This window comes from Vicugna pacos, chromosome 1 (assembly GCF_048564905.1).
Source record: "Vicugna pacos chromosome 1, VicPac4, whole genome shotgun sequence".
In the NCBI taxonomy this organism is placed as follows: domain Eukaryota; kingdom Metazoa; phylum Chordata; class Mammalia; order Artiodactyla; family Camelidae; genus Vicugna; species Vicugna pacos.
The window spans coordinates 7136609-7155863 of NC_132987.1; the positions used below are offsets into that span (position 1 = coordinate 7136609).

At 39.0% G+C, this 19255-nt stretch overlaps 1 protein-coding gene across 7 annotated transcripts in view; it reads left to right on the top strand.

Annotated features, from left to right (window-relative positions):
• KCNH8 (potassium voltage-gated channel subfamily H member 8) overlaps positions 1–19255 on the top strand; it is a 353661-nt gene that overhangs the window by 316085 nt on the left and 18321 nt on the right. For all 7 annotated transcript variants that reach the window (XM_072946938.1, XM_072947009.1, XM_072947108.1 and 4 more), the window contains 4 exons: positions 670–708; positions 5074–5435; positions 7636–7742; positions 10167–10243. In XM_072946938.1, the coding sequence (XP_072803039.1) occupies positions 670–708; positions 5074–5435; positions 7636–7742; positions 10167–10243 (585 nt within the window). The remainder of the gene's footprint in view (positions 1–669; positions 709–5073; positions 5436–7635; positions 7743–10166; positions 10244–19255) is intronic.

A 19255-nucleotide genomic window follows, 5' to 3' on the forward strand; every position in this document is an offset into this window, starting at 1 on the left:
GCGAAGCACGTCCTGCCGGTCAGGGCAGGGGACGAGTTACGGTTTTCCACAAGCACAAGCAGCCCTGAATCTATGACCTTGAACTAAGCAAAGCAAGCAAAGCACGTCTCTGCTTTTTACAGCAAGGAGACAGATTGTAGCAGATTTCCTGCTAGCAAAGCAGCTTCAAGGCAACTGAGCTCAGTTCCATAGGTAAGGCGGTGACTGGTACTGAGAGCTGAGTCTTTTGCGCTCTTAGACATTTTGCTTTGAAGTAGCCGTATAAAGACAAACAGAGAAAGCACTGGCTTGGAGTATACATTTCTTATGTGCTGGCATAAAGGTGAGGATGCATAAAGGTGAGAATGTGATTTGGTAAAGGCAATCATTACAGTATCAAAGTGTGTTAACCCAGGTTTGCGCTCCCACAATTGCGGCTGTCGGGTTCTAACCGGTTTCTTGCTGGCTTCTTGCTGGCGTTTATTTAAAGGAAGCAAAGCCCCTTGATGCTGGAGGCGGGCATCTTCCAGACCACCCTCCCTCTCCTCTGCCTTATCTGTCTGGTGCCCCCACTTAGCTGACGACCTAACAGAACCACGTGGGAAGGTGTAAATGATTATTACAACTTCTGTTTGTTTGTTCAGGTGTAAATGATTATTACAACTTCTGTTTGTTTGTTTGTTCTTCCAGGTGATATCAAGATTATCAAACAAATCCACGGTCTCCCAGGTACGGCTTTTGCCAGAGAGCAAAACATTTGTCTAAAATTTGTGGGATTTCCAACAAATCTGTCTCCCTCTTGAGGATTTTGTGTGTTCATTTTTGACTTCCCCTGATACACTTCCTAGTGAGAGATGTTTGGGAATAGAGAAGCATTGAAACTCCTTTATCTATTTAAGGGTCTTCTTATTGTTAAGAAGCATTTTGTCTCCAAAACCTGCCCAAAGTAGCAAAGTCTTGAGCTACCGATCTTAGAACTACCAGGCTTTTAAGACAGTCCCAAATTTTAAGACCTCTCACAATTTCACAGCAAACTTTCCCTCCAAACAGTGACTTGTCAGATTTATTACCCAAACTTTTATGACCTATCATCCTGCAAACAGCACCTTTTCTTGCTCTGCACTCTCCTTGAAGCAGAAGCCCACAACTTTCACATGCATGCGTGCACACACACACACAAACACACGCGTGCAGAGGCACCCACATAAAGCCAATTCCATAATACGTTTCAAAGACATTGATGATTAACTGAAGACGGTTGCAGGTGGGGAGCAAACAGGGTCACTCTTGAGAAACTTTTTTTAAAGCCATTGAAACATCTCAGTGCTATCAACCGAGTTTCTGGCACTAGCTGTCTGTTCTCACTCCCCTCTGCAAAATCCCTCCTCAGGAACAAGCAAAATGATTATTATTTTTGAACTCTTTCCTCATTACTGTACCACTTTTCCTCCAGGCCTTTCCTGTATTCTCTTTCTCGTGAAGAGAAATTCGGCCTTCTTTTTGATTCTGCAAATTGAATTCCTCATCCCTCCATAATTCTCTGTGAATGCACATCCCTTCCAAGAATGCAACATTGTTCAAAATTTTTTTATGTATAATTAAGGCTGAAATCCATGTGCAATACCAAAACCACCAGAATAACAGAGGTTTTGAAATAATAGGCACCTATTTCTCTCTCAGGAGCAAGGCTAGAGGTGGGCAATGTAACAGTATGTCAGTAGGGTCTGGAGATTTCCCCCTCTGCTTCATGATCCTCTACGTATGCCTTCCTCCTTCAAGATCTCCTCATTCTCTAAGGTGGCTGCTGGGGATCCATTTGTTTCATCACTATTCCAGACCAGAAACTAAAGAAATATGACAGAGCAAGACAGAAGCTCCCTCTTTCTTAGGAGCCCTCCTAAAATTTCCTTATAACCTGTCCAGTTACACACTGTCATCCGAGAATTTGGCCTCATGGCCAAACCAAGTAGCAAGGGAAGCTGAAAAAGGTGATCTTCGGGCAAGGTGCATTGCTAAGAGTTCTTTTAACTAAGAAAGGAGGGGAGGCTATATAAAATCTCCCAGCACTCTCTGTAGCATCTGCCCGGATCTCAGTGTTGTTTCCATTTTCTTCACAATTCTCATTGTCATCAGAAGGACAAACATTTATTAAGCACATCCAGTGCGTATCACAAAGTGTTTAACCTCCATTACTTCATATCTATTTTTTCCCTCACACAACTGCCAATTTACAGATGAGGAAACCTAGGCTTTAGACATTCATATTATTTGACCAAGGCTGCTGCTAGTAAGTCACAGGACTTTTAGGACTGTGTGATCAAGAGTGCATGCGTTCAGCCATTGGACTTTATTCCGCTTTCCTTGTAGTCAAGACAGATTTCATTGAATCATTTGTGAGTTTAAAATGACCGTCCCAGCCAAATGATATGAGCTAAATTAGAGGTTCCTTTGACTATGGGGGACAAAAATCTCATTGCCCTCTTGGAAGACTTCGCCAGGAGAAAATGAAGGGATGGGTCAGAAAAGCAGGAAAAGATCTGTGGCTGAACCTTGTGGCCATGTACACACAGGTGAAGGCAGCCACACAGGAAGAGGGTGTTACTGTACCGACGGCCCAAAGAAAGTAACTGGTCCTCCTATACAGAGGCTGCATGTGGGGCCGGATATTTAATAAACTGATAAATTTGGGTCCTGTCTGCAGTGGTGGTACATGGGCTAATTAATTCTTGGTATAAATGATGTTGGCTGCCCTGATCACGAGAGGCAGTAGCTAAGCAACTTGTCCAAGGCACCGAGCCTCTGCAACAAGATGGAAGTGTGAGAATTAAACAAACTTGTAGAAGGACAAACATCTCATAGGTTATTAGTCAGAGGACTCTATTAGAGCTGATGGCGTCTCCTTGAAACAAAGGAATGATTAAATTGCCAATGCAAATGAAAATAGAAGCCCAATTAGAGAATGCACTGAATGCTTTTTCATTTCTTTGATCAATTTGCCCTGTTGTGTCTTTAGCTGGGTGAACGCATTTTTCTCTTCTGAAATACTGGTATACAGAGGTTCCTGTGCAATTCCATTTGGGTCTAACTTTTGTTAAAAGCACAGAATTTTTAACTGCTGTGGGGGAAAAAAGTAGAAGCAAAAAAAAAAAACCCAAAAACTAAACAAAACAAAAAAAGCAAAACAAATAAAAGCAAAAGCCAATAAAGAATTAACAGCTTGGAAGAAGAGTATTGCTCAAGTGGTAGAACGCATGTTTAGCAGGCATGAGGTCCTGGGTTCAGTCCCCAGTACTTTCCAAATAAATAAATAAACAAACTTAATTACCTTGCTCCCCCCAAAAAAATTTTTTAAAGAAAGAATTAACAGCTTTACCATTAGTTAAAATATCTAGTTGAAAAGATGAGTCTAATAATTTCATTCCCTCAATACATTTTGACCCATTAAAACTAAAATATAAAATAAAACTTTGTAAGTGAACTGATCATTTCATTTAACAGCTATGGCCCAAACTGAATGGACTATTTATTGCCTGTCAATCACTACAGATTCAAGTTCATTTTTTGTTTTTTATATGTGCGTGTGTGTATATATATATATATACACACACATTTTATATATATACACATCAATCATTATAATTGTTATGGTAAAATTCACATATACCAAGGAACCAGCTGTTTATTAGGGTGAAGTAATAATCATGACAGCTCATGAGATTTTACACAGTACCCTTAGGTCACTTTGGTTTATTTTAGAAATTATTGATAAGCAGGTATAATGGATTGCATCCTCAAAAAAAAAAAAGCTAAGGCACAGATAATGTGTTGACCTTTTCGAGCAGGGAAGCCATGTCTGGGCAGAGCAAGAAACATACACATATGTATATGTTGCAGTGACTCTGTTGAGGGCCATTAGCTTAGCCTTTGCTACCTTGCCTTCCCTGCCCTTTCATCACCTCCTTTGTCCTTTCTCATCCTCTCCTTTGCTTCTTCTAAGCTTCTAAAGTTGAATGACCCCAGGCAAGAGCCCTACGATGGGGTTTGACAGGAGTCTCCTTCCTTTCCCGAGGCTCCTCTAGGGTTGCAGATCAAATGGTCCTCCCCACCTCCTGCCACCCAACTTGTAAGAACGAGGAGAGAAGGAGGCGGAGGAGCCTAGGACACTTCTGATCTTCCTTCATCTATGATCCAAAACAGAAAAGAGTTCTATTCTCAAGAATAATGTGATTTTGCTGGCTGATTTCCACCTAAAGTTCCACTGAGGACCCTGTAACTTTAAAATATCAAGGCCCAATTATACTAAGGGAAATAAGTCAGACAGAGAAAGACAAATATTGAATACCGTATGAGATCACTTATATGTGGAATCTAAAAAATACAACAAACTAAGGAGTATAACAAAAAAGGCAGCAGACTCACAGGTCTAGAGAACAAACTGGTGGTTACCAGTGGGGAGGTGGAAGCAGGAAGGGGCAACATAAGGGTCAGGGAGTAAGAGGTACAAACTATTAGGTATAAAATAAGCCGCAAGGATATACTGTGCAAACAGGATGTATGGCCAATATTTTACAATAACTATAAATAGAGTATAACCTGTAAAATTTGTGAATCACTGTATTACACACCTATAACTTATATAATATTGTATGTCAACTACACTTCAATAAAAATAAAATGACGAGGATATATGAAAATAAAATAAAATAAAATATCCTAAGACCTTCCAGTAAAATTAAAAATGTCTTATTCATAAAAGCATGCCATCACATAGTATTATAAATGACAGGCTGGTTAAAATCTAGATGCAGTCCTGATAAAATTGCATAGCTCCCCACCAAGCAAGCTTAAAAGACCAAGAAAAGGGTTGTGGGCCAACACTAGGAAGGCAGATAGAGTAAATCCAGCAAAGATCAGAAATGGGGAGACTTTGAACCCCTGAGTAAATCAATAGCCAAATCTGCAAAGTCTTCAGTTTTAAAGAGAAGGAAGTCTCCAGGGGATTTGGCTTCGTTCAGGGGGGACCCACAGCATGAATAAGAAGCCCCTCGAGAGGTCTTTGCCATCTGTGCTCATCCGTATCACCCTCTGATTTAGCCAGAGCCCAAGGGGAATGGCAGCATCAAGAAGAGACTCCCATCCATTGTGGAAGATGAGGAGGAGGAGGAGGAGGAGGGGGAGGAAGACGAGACTGCCTCCCTCTCTCCCATCTACACCAGGGGGTCCTCCTGTTCGCGCAGCAAGAAGGCTGGAGGCAACAAAAGCTACCTTGGCTTAAGCTTGAAGCAGCTGGCCTCAGGGACGGTGCCATTTCACTCACCTATCAGAGTCTCCGGTTCGAATTCCCCCAAAACCAAACAGCTCACTGACGTTCCTAACCATGGCAAGAGAAACGAGAAGAACTTGAAGCTGCAACTTTCTACGCTGAGTAACGCAGGCCCCCCAGACCTCAGTCCAAGGTAAGAGTGCACATCATATAATTCTTTTCCAAGTGTAAGTACCTGCTTTCTGGTCACACTAGGACCTGGCTAGGAAATTACTCAGACTTCTCTGCCTTCTGCCCCAGGGATACTTCAGCTTTCCTAAATTATGTGTGCATTTCTGCATGGAGGTGTGTGTGGTACGCGAATAAATCGTTTTAGTCATAGTCTCAAAGGGGTCCATTAAATGTTCAAAATTCCTTCTTTTCTCCCTTCATCCATTTAGTTCTACCTACTTTTATAAATGTCTGTTTCTACATTGTAATCTTGTCATTTATAAATGTCTAATGAAAATAAAAGAGACAGAACAAAGTCTATATTGTTACCCCCCGGATGTCTGATCTTACCAAGTTTCATGGAGCAATGAGTTGAAATTATGAAGGAAATGAAGTGTTGATTTTCATTTCCTGTAATACTTGCTTCATTACTGTGGATGCTCGAAGCTTAGTTTTATTTCTGGCCTCTTTAGTAGGTAATATGGGACGCTGCTATTTATAATGCTAAAAAATTCACTCTAGGATTGACTAACGATGATTGAGTCAGTAAAAAATCCTGACTCAGAAAATGTGAAAGTGGTAGACAGTTTCCTGTTGCAAAACGACTAAATAAAAAATAAACATAAGAAAAAAACAGTGTAGTTGCCTCATGTAGTTGGTAATTTTTCATTTAATATTACATTTAGTCTTTTCAGAAATCCTATAAAGTAGTTCATATAAAGTTGTAGGAAATGTTAAGTGTTTTGAAGGTTATGTATTTGGTTCAAAAATCTCAGAAATCTGACTTCTGAAATATGGATTCAGATTCTGTTTTTCTACTTACAAGATAAGAGATCTTTCCTATGTGCTATGTATTTAATTACTCATCTGAAGAACACAATTTATCAATTTAGAAAAAATATTAAGTGTGGGAGTGCAAACTTGGGTTAACAAACTTTGATATTGTAAGGATTGCTTTTACTAAATTATATTCTCAATAAATACAAGAGCTTTGGAGGAGCTCGGGGAGTTGGTCTCCGGCTCACTCTCACTCTCTTGACTTGATAAAGTCTTGAGTAATTTCGTCTTTCCGTGGTGAGACTTCTGCTGGACAAAACCCGCAATTAAGGGAAAAATAAGTGAAACAAGCTTAGTGAAAAGTAGGTGGACGTTAAATATTCAGAAGTTCAGTTGGAGATGGTAATTTCAAAACATCACTGAACTCTTATTCCTAAAATGTTAACTAAAGTGAAAAATAATAAATATTAAATGGCGGAAAGTGTATCAGAGCTGGAAAGAAAGGTTTGTGTACAACCGATTCTACATTTATGAAGAAATGTATCTTATTTTGTATATAGAAAAAGATTTTGAGGACACACACCAAAATGTCAACAGTCGTGGTGAATTACAGATGATTTTTATTTTCTGACTTTTGTTACCTTTATGTTTACATTTTCTACAACAAATGCCTTTTTTTTTAAATTAGTGAGTGGGTTAGATATTATTTACCAAGAAAAGAGACTAGCTAAAGTGCTAACAGTAACTTAAATATAACTCTTCAACTCCCACTTCAGAGTTTTGTCCAAGTCCAGAGCCAGCGTGTCATCACAGTCATTTTCTGTGATTCTGTAATCATTAGGTTAAAACATTTTCATTCTGGATAGAGTAGTGAATCAATGAAAATTTAGGTAAGAAGACTTCTGTAGCTTAAGGTTTTGAATCTGAGGATAAATAAGAGTCTTAAGATCTATAGCACTGCTGTCCAATAGAACTATAGCATGAACTAAAATTGTGAGCTGCATGAATAATTTTAAATGTTCCTATAGCCACATTTTAAAAACATAAACCCACACACAAAATTAATTTTAATAACATATTTTCTTTGACTCAGTATGCTCCAAATATTAGCATTTCAAATGTAAACAATATAAAAAGTTAGTCATGAAATAATTTACATTGTGTTTTACTAAAATCTTCAAAATCCTGTATGAACTTTATACTCACAGCACATCTCAATTTGCACTAGCCACATTTCAGGTGCTCAGCAGCTGCCGAGGGTTAATGGCTTACATATCACATTAGGTAGGACAGCTCTGGAGTATCTGGAGTTTAGAAACTTAATGCAAGGTTTTTTAAGTCTTCTAGAAATATTGGAACCAATGAATATAAATGCACAACTAGCCACACCTTGTTATTTCAAACAGGGTTGTTGATGGAATTGAAGATGGAAACAGTAGTGAAGAAAGCCAGACTTTTGACTTTGTCTCGGAACGAATTAGACCAGAGCCCAGAATATCTCCTCCTCTCGGAGGTAAGCTCTATATTTAGTCTTCTCTCAAGGGGTGATGTTTCTTTCTCACTTGTAGTAGTTAGTTCAGGCACCTTTTTGCCTTCCCATTCTCGGAAAATTCTCCATGTGATAGAACTTTATACCAAAGCCATAGAATAATTTGCCCTGAGTCTGTGCCACGTCCGAGCTGTTAAGATAGCGTTTGTAACTGTTCCTCCGTTCAGGCTGGATGCCTTGCCACTTACCAGCCCAGGGAAACGGTGTGTCAGGAGACTCAGATTTCTGCTATTCATCAGAGGGTAACCATGTTTTCCTATTAAAAATGCAGACTAATCCACGAAAACAACATTACCCAAAGGAAACGCTGTGTTGGTTCTGCATTGTAGGTTGGCTGTATTTAACCAGTTTATTGGGTAAGAGGTTATGTACTTGCAATTTTTCAGGAATAAACATCTTCAGAAGTACATAAGGCTGTCAGAAATGACAGAGAACTGTATGAAGCACTCCCCTCTAGGATGGTGAATTAATGCAAGGGTACCCCCAAACCTAGCCCAGGCTCCTCTCTCTTTTATTCTTGAATTCATTGCCCATAAAAAGGAATCTGTCAACATGATGTAGACTAGAAATGACAACTCCTTTAGAAGACGCACCTGGAGTTGATGAAGGGAGAATAGTGAACTAGCGTTAAACAGGCATAGGCGATCCAAAAGTCACCAGGTGCAAGGCCAGCGTCCCCTGCCGGCTCTCTCCTCCCCTTCCCACCCAGCTCTAGGATCCTTGTGTCACGATCTCCTGCTAATTAGCACATCCTTCCATAGGCAAAGCCAAGCCCAAGAAAGACTTTTGAATGTACAGTTCTAGGGGTGTGTCTCCATTTGGTTGAATACCAGAATTCTATCTCAATCAGCAATTCTTCTGAGCAGTCCTCCTCTTCTAGGGAAATGGAAATATAAGAATCCTTGGTAGGACGAAGGTGAGATGGGGGGAAGGTGAGCAGAGGCGGGCAGGTGTCAGTCCACAATCCTCATTCATTCATTTAATGGACTGACACGTGTTGATATTCCTCTACTTGGGGCAAAGGGGCACAGAAATCGTAGAGATAGTTAAGCAGGTGTGAGTATTTGCTGTGGAAGCTGATGGTGGGTCCCACCTGGAAGTCTTCCTCACTGGCTCACAGACTCACCCTGCCCATCCACCTAGTGCTTCTGGTCCTGCACCCCCTCAGTCTCCTCATCTCCCTTTTCCCGACATCCACCCCAACATCCCCCCCCATTAAAGCAACAAATGCCCTTGATCTGTTTCCTAAATACCTTTCAGTTCTTTCTAAAGCTTTCTGTCCTTACTGCCACCACCCTTTTCCCTGCCACGTTCATCTCTTGCCTGCCTTGCTACCAGTCTCTTCTCTGGTTTCACACTGTTCTCCATACACAGTGAACTTTTTAAAGAACACAAACTTATTCTTATTACTCTACTCTTAAATGCTTAAATCCCTGAGATGGATCCCTACTTGTCCTTGGTAGGAAATCCAAACCCATTGCATAGTTGCTTTTTAAATGTCTCTTTTCCATGCTAGACTCAAACTCCATGAGGGTCAATACATTTTCTTTATTCATTGCTCTCTCCTCTAAAGGAGGCCTGGCCCATTGCAGAAGACCTCTTATCACTCGTGGAATAAGTAGATTAACTTTGCAAAATATCTCTGCAAAATGAGCTTTTACTACTGTGCCACTTCGGATTGTTTTGAGTGACTTTTTTCACCCACAATAAGTCTTCTACTGACAATTAACTAGAATTAGGACATACATATGTACATACATGACAGATACAGATATCTATATATAAATCAAACCGTTTCCACTCCAGCTAGCAATGACCCAGCCTTGCTTCTGTTCCTGGCGGATATGAATGCATTTGCAAAAGTAAGGTAGAGAAAAAGTGGAGATGAGAGAACCAGGAAATGGGAGAAATTACCTTTTAGAGCAACAGAGGAGGAGACAGAAAACCTGCAGTGGAGATAAACACCTGAAACAGAAGTGGGCGGAAAATGCTTTCATGGGCACAGAAATCAAAATGTGGAAAGGAAAGAAAGGAGAAAAAGAACGTCCCTCTTCCATGGCTTGGACACTGGCTGTGACATACTTTTAGAAAACGGTCAAAGAAGAGAAGATATGCCATTTCGGCACATGGTAGTGACTGTGTTCAGGAGACGGGGAGGTTTGCCCTGGACGCATCCAGTGAGTGTGGTCACGATCACCACCGTGATGTGGGCCTAGTTCCACAGCCTGTCAGGTGCACCCGGAGGAGTACTAGGGAGGCAGAACCTGCAGTGTCCAGACATCAGGGAAAGGGAAAGGTGGCGTGGGCTTCCCTCCCTGTCCGAGCTGCCCCAGTCCTCATATATGAGGTTTATTCCTAAAGGACTCATGCTGTATGTCATTTGTTCAGACCCAGAGGTTGGAGCCGCTGTCCTCTTCATCAAAGCAGAGGAGACGAAGCAGCAGATAAACAAACTCAACAGTGAGGTATGAAGCTTTCTGTTCGTTCGGTCGTGCCGCAGTGGTCAGAGGCGCTGTAAATCCTAGTCACCCACAGAAGCAGTGGGATACAGTCATTACGCACATGCATGCGCTCTGGTGTCTGGTGACGAATGTGGACAAATTTCCGCTTTAGTCACTGACCCTCTCTCCAGCTCTGTTTCTCCATGTGTTACAAGGAGATAGCAATTATGCCAACCCTATGGCCCATTTGTGAAATTAAATGAAATAATCTAGGTGAATTATTTAACATAAAGTAAGCCCTAAGTAAATGATGCTTGTTATAATTAGTGTCATGAATGTATTGATATTTGATTAAACTGGTGCTTTTTTCACTTTTTCAGGTACTTTAATTTTTAATGAGTTAAAGAAAGATCATTAGTCCACTGATGAATCAAGAAGGAGGTGGGAAAGTATAAATTGGGAGTTCAAGATTTGCAGATACTAACTACTATATATAAAATAGATAAACAACAAGTGTATACTGTATAGCACAGGGAACTATAGTCAACAACTTGAAAAAGAAAATGAAAATGAATATATGTATGTATATGTATGACTGAACTATTATGCTGTACACCAGAAATTGACACAACACTGTAAACTGACAATACTTCAATTTCAAAAAATTTTTAATTTAAAAATAAAAATAAAAATGGCAACATTCAGGTTTTAAAGAAAGAGGGGGGAATGAATCAGTAATCAAAGGCCCGAGACTCTTTTCTTTTTCCCTGACCTATATTTGCTGTGTAACTTTGAGCACTTCACCTATAGGTCTTATATCATCTCTCCACATAAGATAAAGTAATTTTTTAAACAATTTCATTGAGGTATATTGTGCATATCATAAAATTCACCCATTTCAAGTGTACAGTTTAATGATTTTTTAGTAACTTTACTGAGTGGTTCAACCATACCAGGTGAGTTTTAGAATATTTTTACCTCCCTAACAAGATCTCTCACACCCCTTTAAGATTAATCCCTGTTCCCACATCCAGCCCTAGGCAACCACTTATCTACTTTCTGTTTCCACAAATTTGTCTTTTCTGGACATTTCATATAAATAGAGAAGGTTATTTCTGAATCACTGTCTTAATTTGGGTGCCCCTCCCCCCAAATTAAATATTTTTTAAAGAAACAGATTTGGGGGGAGGTTATAGCTCAAGTGGTACAGTACGTGTTTAGCATGTACAAGGTCCTGGGTTCAATCCCCAGTACCTCCTCTATAAATAAACAAACAAACAAATAAACCTAATAAAAAATAAAGAAACAGATTTTGAGACAATGGTTTAGATGCAAATTGTTTCTTTGGAAGGTGATCCAGGAAGCAAGATGAAGAGGTAGAGAAATAAGACAGAAAAGAAAGGAAACCAATTAATAAGGGTGTACTAATGAGATCATTCTTCTTTGGGCAACTGGAGCTTAGTCCTGCTGGGACCACAGAGAGCCTGTGTGGGACAACTCAGAATTGTTCTTCCATGAGACAAGCGAAAGTGGAGATGAGGGTGGTCCCAGAGGGATTAACTGCAGGCTTAGCTGCAGAGGAGACTAGAAAGCACCTTCAGACAGGAGTATGCGGGAAGACCTGACTGTCTTCAGTGTCCTTCAGGGTAGACCTCAGCCAGGTACAGCGAGCAGGAACAGACAGGGTAATAGGGCTGAAGGTTCTGATTCCCTGATGAGATCTCGGTGGAAGATGTAACCAACTGACGCTACTCATGTGAGATTTGAGAAAAATGAACTTCATCTAATCATAATCAGTTTCCAGTTATCTGTAAGAATGGAAAACTGGGCAGCTTGTCATAAAATCCGTAGGTTTTTGTTCAACCTGTGTTCCATCAGTGTAGTAAAGATCGGTGTTTTACGGCCATCTCTCCCTCCGAGCCTACACTGTCTGGAAGTGTGATTGTTGCTAACAAGACGTAGGAGGGCCAAAGGGCAGACTAATAAGATAGGGGTAGAAAAACTAACTGGCTTGAAACTCCTTAAATCACAAGGACTTGGCCACGTGTGGGATCGCCCAAATAATTTCTTGTTAAAAATACACCAGAGCAAAATAGAGTAAACTGAATACTCCGCTGGAGACCCAGACATTAACCTTTTTATTAAGCAATTTCCTTTCAGATATTAGTCCCAGATTAAACCACCCATTAATACCATGCGAATTATTTTCCCTCACTTTTGAGGAGATTATTTAATGGTTTTAAGAACTGACTGACCAATATCTTAGCTCAAATGCTGGACTTAATGATTAGTCTGGGGTTAAAAAAAAATGTGTTTGTATCTTCACCTTTTGAAATGTAGATAGTTTTTCCAATTTACAGCTATAAATCCACACACTACATGATTTTCCTTTCACAATGTGAGCCCAGTAGATGTGGTAAAACACATAGCCGGTTGAAAAACAAAATATTTCCCCAGTGTGCTTCTGTATCCATGATTGCTTTTCTGGTGAGATACCGTAAATCTTGTTATCTTGTCATAAATTGAAATAAAAAAGAGCAAGAAAAAGTATGAGTGATCTAATTATCCATCCCTAAAGAATTAGTTTTTCCATGTAGGAAAATATCCTATTTCTTCATGTTGAAGCTTAAGTTAAAAAGATCTAATTTTTTTACACGTAATTCAATTTATGCATAATCTTGACCCTTTGGGTAGTGCCTTAAAACTCACTAAGACAGAATAAAAATACAAATTGACTTCAAACTGTAAAATTACCCTTCTTTTAACCGCCCACTTCTTTTTCCCTCATGTCTCCTACAAAATAATCTTTCTATAGCCAAAAAAACAAATCTGTCTTTCAAAGGCTAAGAGTAAGTTTTTCATTTCACCGATTTCCCACTACTCACATAGTGATTGTTGGATCGCTCTGTCCTTTGTTTATTCTGTCCTTTGCTTAGCAGTAAGCACGAGAAGGATTGATAATAAACGTGGGAGGCTCTGCATGGTAATAACTCTGCAACCAAAGGGGCAACCCCCCAAATAGGTGAGGCACGTTGAACCGCTGCGTAATCTGGAGGGCGTCACACAACCCCCATTCTGATATTTAAGGTATAAAGAAATTGTTCACTGATACGTGGATTTCATAATCAGCTGGCTTAATACAGAACGAAATCTGTGAACCTACATTCACAGAACAGGTAAGAGTGTTTAAAAGATGTAGGGCAGCTGCTAATATTAGAACGCTTTTGAAAACATTGCCGTTGCAGCAGAGAAAGAAATAGTGAAATTCTAAGAAAAGTGTTTAAAAATAACAACAAAACGCCCCAGTGGGTGCCATGGGCTGCATGAGTCACATGCTCCAGTTCTGAAAAGGTCTGTAGGTAAGGCTCAGTGTTTCCTCATTTCTGAAATCTGGATGACCCAGAAAAACTCTGCAGGCAAGCCTGCCCAAGAAGCTGTGTGCCCCACCACAGCAGAGAAGGAGGAGACGCTTTGGAGAGAGAAGGACCTTTAGATCTCCAGCCACAGCTCTGTGACTTCAGCAAAAATCTGAACTCTGTTTTCCCTCTATTAAATAGTAATAATAGAATGTGTAATAGAGGAATGTTGTAAGGACTTCATATGTAATGTACCAAACATGGCAAATTCCCTTAATAAATGGTCAAATGCACATTCCCTCGTCATACAAGGTTTAAATGTGACTCTCCAGTTAGCACCCCTGCTACCTAACAGTGCCCCAGGCAGAGTGATAGAGGAGAGAGAATTAGTCACTGCTTATGGAATAAAATGAAAATGAATGGACTTAAGGGAAACATTTGATCATGAAAATGACCGCTTTCACCTAAGACTTACCTTTTACTATGAAGATGCTCAATATAAAATTAGAACAGAAAATGGTAGGATCAAAAATTTATATTTCAATGCATCTTATTTTAGCTAAATAGTTTGATATAATAGTGTCACTGTGCTGAAGAACACATTCTGTGACACTTATAGATTTAAAGGCAAAGAGACCCAGTTTGCTAGTTTAACAATACTTAACCATTACCTGATATTACACTAAATATATAACTGGCAAAATGATAATAAAACTAGACAGAAAAGAATCTGCCAGGCTCTTTTTTAACTGAAGTATTATTAATTTATAATATGTTATTTTCTGGTGTATAGCATAGTGATTCAGTTATACATATATATATTCTTTTTCATATTCTTTGTCTTACAGGCTTTTACAAGATACTGACTATAGTTCCCTGTGCTATACAGTAGGACCTTGTTTATCTATTTTATATATAGTAGTGTGTATCTACTAATCCCAGACTCCTAATTTATCCCTCCCCTTTTCTTTTCCATTTGGTAACCATAAGTTTATTTTCTATGTCTGTGAGTCTATCTCTGTTTTGTAAATAAGTTCATTTGTGTTCTTTTTTTAGATTCCATATATAAGTGATATCATATGGTATTTTCCTTTCTCTGTCTGACTTACTTCACTTAGTATGGTAATCTCTAGTTCCATCCATGTTGCTGAAAATGGCATTATTTTATTCTTTTTTATGGCTGAGTAGTAGTCCATTGTGTATCTATATCACAACTTCTTTATCCAGTCATCTTTTATTGGACACTTAGGTTGCTTCCATGTCTTGTCTATTGTACATAGTGCTACTATGAACATTGGGGTGCCCGTATCTTTCCAAACTAGAATTTTCTCTGGATATATGCCAAGGAATGGGATTGCTGGATTATATGGTAACTAAAAACATAGGTTTTTAGTTTTTTAAGGAATCTCCATACTGTTTCCGTTGTACCCGCACCAAATTACATTCCCACCAACAGTGTAGGAGGAGAACCTGCCAGGCTTAACAGAACGATAAATCACAGCCAAGTCTTCATTTTCAAAGTGAAAGAACACAGTGGTTTATTAAACCATCCTTGTCCACCAGAGTGCACTTTGGCTGGAATTCTCTAATTGCCACATTTTAGCATTTTATTCTGTAGGTACATCAAGGAGCCAGTCAATGTTAGGCCATTTTAATCCACTTTGAGCCTTAAATGTATTAAGGAGAATGAAATGTATACATACCTTAAAAGACACGAACTTTGTAGAAACAACAGCTTATATTGACTCTTTTTGAGAGAGAAGTCTGGCTTCTCATACTGTTGAGTAACTCCTTCTTTTAAACAACTTTATTGAGATATAATTAACATGTCATACAATTCGTCCATTTTACGATTCAAGGGCTTTTAGGATAGTCACAGACTTGCGCTTCCATCACCATAATGCATTGTTGAGCATTTCGTTACCCCACAAAGAACCCTTGCACCACATAGCCATCACCCTGACACCAGCAGCTCCCTCACCCTGACACCAGCAGCTCCCCCACCCTCGGCCTCAGGCAACCAGTAATCTACATTCTGTGCCTATAAATTTGCCTGTTCCAAACATTTCTAGAAATGGAATCATACAACATGCTCCTTTGGGCTCCTTTGTGGCTGACTTTCTTCCCTTAGCATAACGTTTTCGAGATTTTCAGCTCACAGTGGCATACCAGTACTTTATTCCTTTTTATCACCAAACAGTATCTCATTGTATAGATATCCCACATTTTGTTCATTCACTTACCAGTTGATGGGCATTTGTGTCGTAACCACCTTTTGGCTAATATGAATAATGCTGCTGTGAACATACGTAAAATATTCATGCAAGGTTTTGTGGGGGCCCTGTTTTAATTTCTCTTGGGTAAGGAAAAATTGCTGGTGAGTCTGTGTGTAAACACTTGAGGAATGCCAGGCTGTTTCCCAAAGCAGCACAAGCATTTTTCACTTAGCAGCAGATGAAGGTTCCAAGCTCTCTACTTCCTCACCAACAAATTTTATGTGTTATTATGTGAATTTTTTTTATTACAACCATTCGAGTGTGTGTGAACTGGGATCTCGTTGTGGTTTTCCTTTGCATTTCCCTGAATAGCTAATGTTTAGCATCTTTTCATGTGCTTATTGGCCATTTGTATTCCTTTGGAGAACTGTCTATTCAGATCCTCTATTCATTTTAAAATTGGGTTGTCTGTTTATTAGAATTGTAAGACATCTTTATTCTAGGTAATAAGTTATGAGTCAGTTTTCTTCTCCAATTCTTTAAGCTGGTCTCTCATTTTTCTTAATGTTTTGCTATAAAGCACAAAAATGTTAATTTTGGTGATATCCAGTTTATCTGGGTTTTTTTCTTTTGTTCTTTGTGATTCTGAGGTCACATTTAAGAAACCATTGCCTAGCCCAAGGTCATGAAGATTTGTTCCTCTGTTTTCTTCTAAGAGTTATATAGTGTGAGCACTTACATTTAGGTCTTTAATCTATTTTGAGTTAATTTTTGTAAATGGTGTGAGGTATGGGTCTAATTTTACTTAACTTTTTATGTGAATGTCCATTTGTCACATTACCATTTGTTACCAACACTATGCCTTCCCCACTAAATGGTCTTAACACTCTTGTGAGACTCAGCTGGCCATTAATGTGAGGGTTCATTTCTGGACTGTTTATTCTATTGGTCTATGTGTCCATTCATATCTTTTTAAATTTCTTTCAACACTCTCCGTTACAGTTGGAGAACACACTTTGTATGATTTTAATCCTGTTAAATTGATTGAGATTTCTTTAATGGCATAGCGTAAGATCTTACCTGGAGAATGTTCCGTGTGTGCTTGAGAAGACTGTGTATTCTTACTGTTGTTGGGTGAATATTCTACAGATATCTGTTCGGTCTATGACTGTGGGCCTGTAATGTTTAAGTTTTCTATTTCCTTGTTGATCCGCCCGGTTGTTTTATTTATTATTAAAAATGAGATATTGTAGTCTCCAACTATTATTACTGATTATCTCTTTCTCCCTTCAGTTCTTTTTTTGGTCCATGTGTTTACTGCTGTGTTGTTACGTGTATATATACTTATAATTGTTATAATTTTCTGTAAGGGATTTTCTATAATTTGACCACCTTTTTAACAAAATGTCTCCTCTTTATCTCTAGTAAAAAATTGTAAGTCTATTTTGTCTGATATTAATATAGCCTTTCAGGCTTTCTTGTGGTTGTTGCTTGCATGATATATCTTTTTTCATCCTTCTACTTTGAACCTGCTTATATCTTTGACTCTAAAGTGTGTCTTCTGTTGACAGCTTATGGTTGAATCTTGATTTTTTTGGTTCAGTCTATCAATATTTGCCTTTTGATCAGGTTGCTTAATTCATTCATATTTAATGTTATTGATATACTTTGATTTATGTCTTCTATTTTAATTTTTATTTTCTATTTGTCTCATGTCTGCTTGCTTTTAGTTACTAATTGTGGGCTTCTTTGTCAATTATTCTTTTTTAAGATATGGTCAAAACACTGGTTTTGATGGTTATTATGGTTACTTAATAAAACAGGATTGCCTGGACCAAAGGGTAGATGTTCCTCACTTAGTTTATAGAATTCCAAAAACATTAGAATACTTGAACATTTTTGTTCTTTTTCAGATGGTTTAAAATAAAACTTCGAGAATAATTCCTCTGTGGTTAAGTACATCTGGTATATTTTACTTAAAATTAACTCGTATTCTTAGCGATGCACATTAGTCATTAGCATACTAAGGCCCTATGAATTCTTGCAGTAAAACAACTAAATTAACTTATATTTAGCCTGCATTGACCAAATGCATTTGCTTATGGATCACGTTAGTGACAAAATTATATTAACATTTTCTTTCCCATTAGCATCCCTTGGAGTAATACGGAAAGCACAGAGCTGAGGATGAAGCCTCTTTCAGATGTTATCCAAAATTCTGATCTTCCTTTTTTAGTCTTTGCTATTCTGAGTTTGGTTTTGCCCCATTTTCTATACCAGGATTTATTCACTTTCTTATTTCAGGTCTCTTTTTGGTATTCCCAGAACATTGTTGATTTTTGCTTTTGCACCTGCTTAAAGTTCACTTCAGGTATAGTCTTTACCAATTGATTTCTGTAAAGGTTTGTACCATCCACATGTTGCCCAAAACATATATGTGTGTACACACCTATATATACAGAGAGTGAGTGAGTGAGAGATTTATTGTAAGGAATTGGCTCATGCAAGTACGGAGGCTCAGGAGTCACAAGACCTGCAGTTGGCAACCTGGAGACCCAAGAGAGCTGATGATACAATCCCAGGTCAAATGCAAAGGTCCGAAAACCAAGAAAGCTCATAGGAGTAAGTCTGTAAGTGCTAGTGCAGAAGTCCGCAGGCCCAGATCCAGGAAGACCCTGTGTTTCAGTTGGAGGCTGAAGGCAGGAGAAGACTGATGTCCCAGACAAGGGTCAGGCAGGAAGAGTTCCCTTTTCGTTGGCCTTTTTGTGCTATTCAGGTCTCTAATTGACTAAGGTCCACATACATTAGGGACAGTCTTCTTTACTCAGTGTACTAATTCAAATGTTAATCTCATCCAGAAACAGCTTCCCAGACACACCCAGAGTAACGTTCGACCAAACGTCTGGGCACCTCAGGGCCCAGTCAAGTTGACGAATGAAATTAACCACCACATCCACCAAAGGCTTTCTGTTTGTCAGTCCAGTGGCTTTCTTTCCAGCTAAGTCATTGGCCTCTTGCAATGTTTAAACTGCTTTGGTGGGAATAATTCTTTTCTGATTGGGTCTAATTTTTTTTTTAAATATTCTTCTATGGCCAAGATGTTGTGGTTCTTTTTATGAGACAAAATTAAACATTTTCTCAAACTCCAGAATTTAGGAAGTTATTTTCGCTTCACCTTTTACAGTTTCATATATTGTAGGTTATGTATGACGAGAACCAAAACTTGCAAGAGTCTGGTTCTCTTCTTGACACCCCTCCTTTGCTCAGAATCTCACCGAGTGGTCTGGAGCCCTTTATCGCACTGACACATTAGCACACTGTTAGGAGAGATGAGAAATCTACTCATATCAACTCGGCCTCTAGCATTTTAGCATCCAAGCCCCGGTTGCTATTGAGACCGACAGAAAAAACATCTTTTCAGACATGACTGAGTTTGCATCACATTTCATAATTGGATCGTAGAT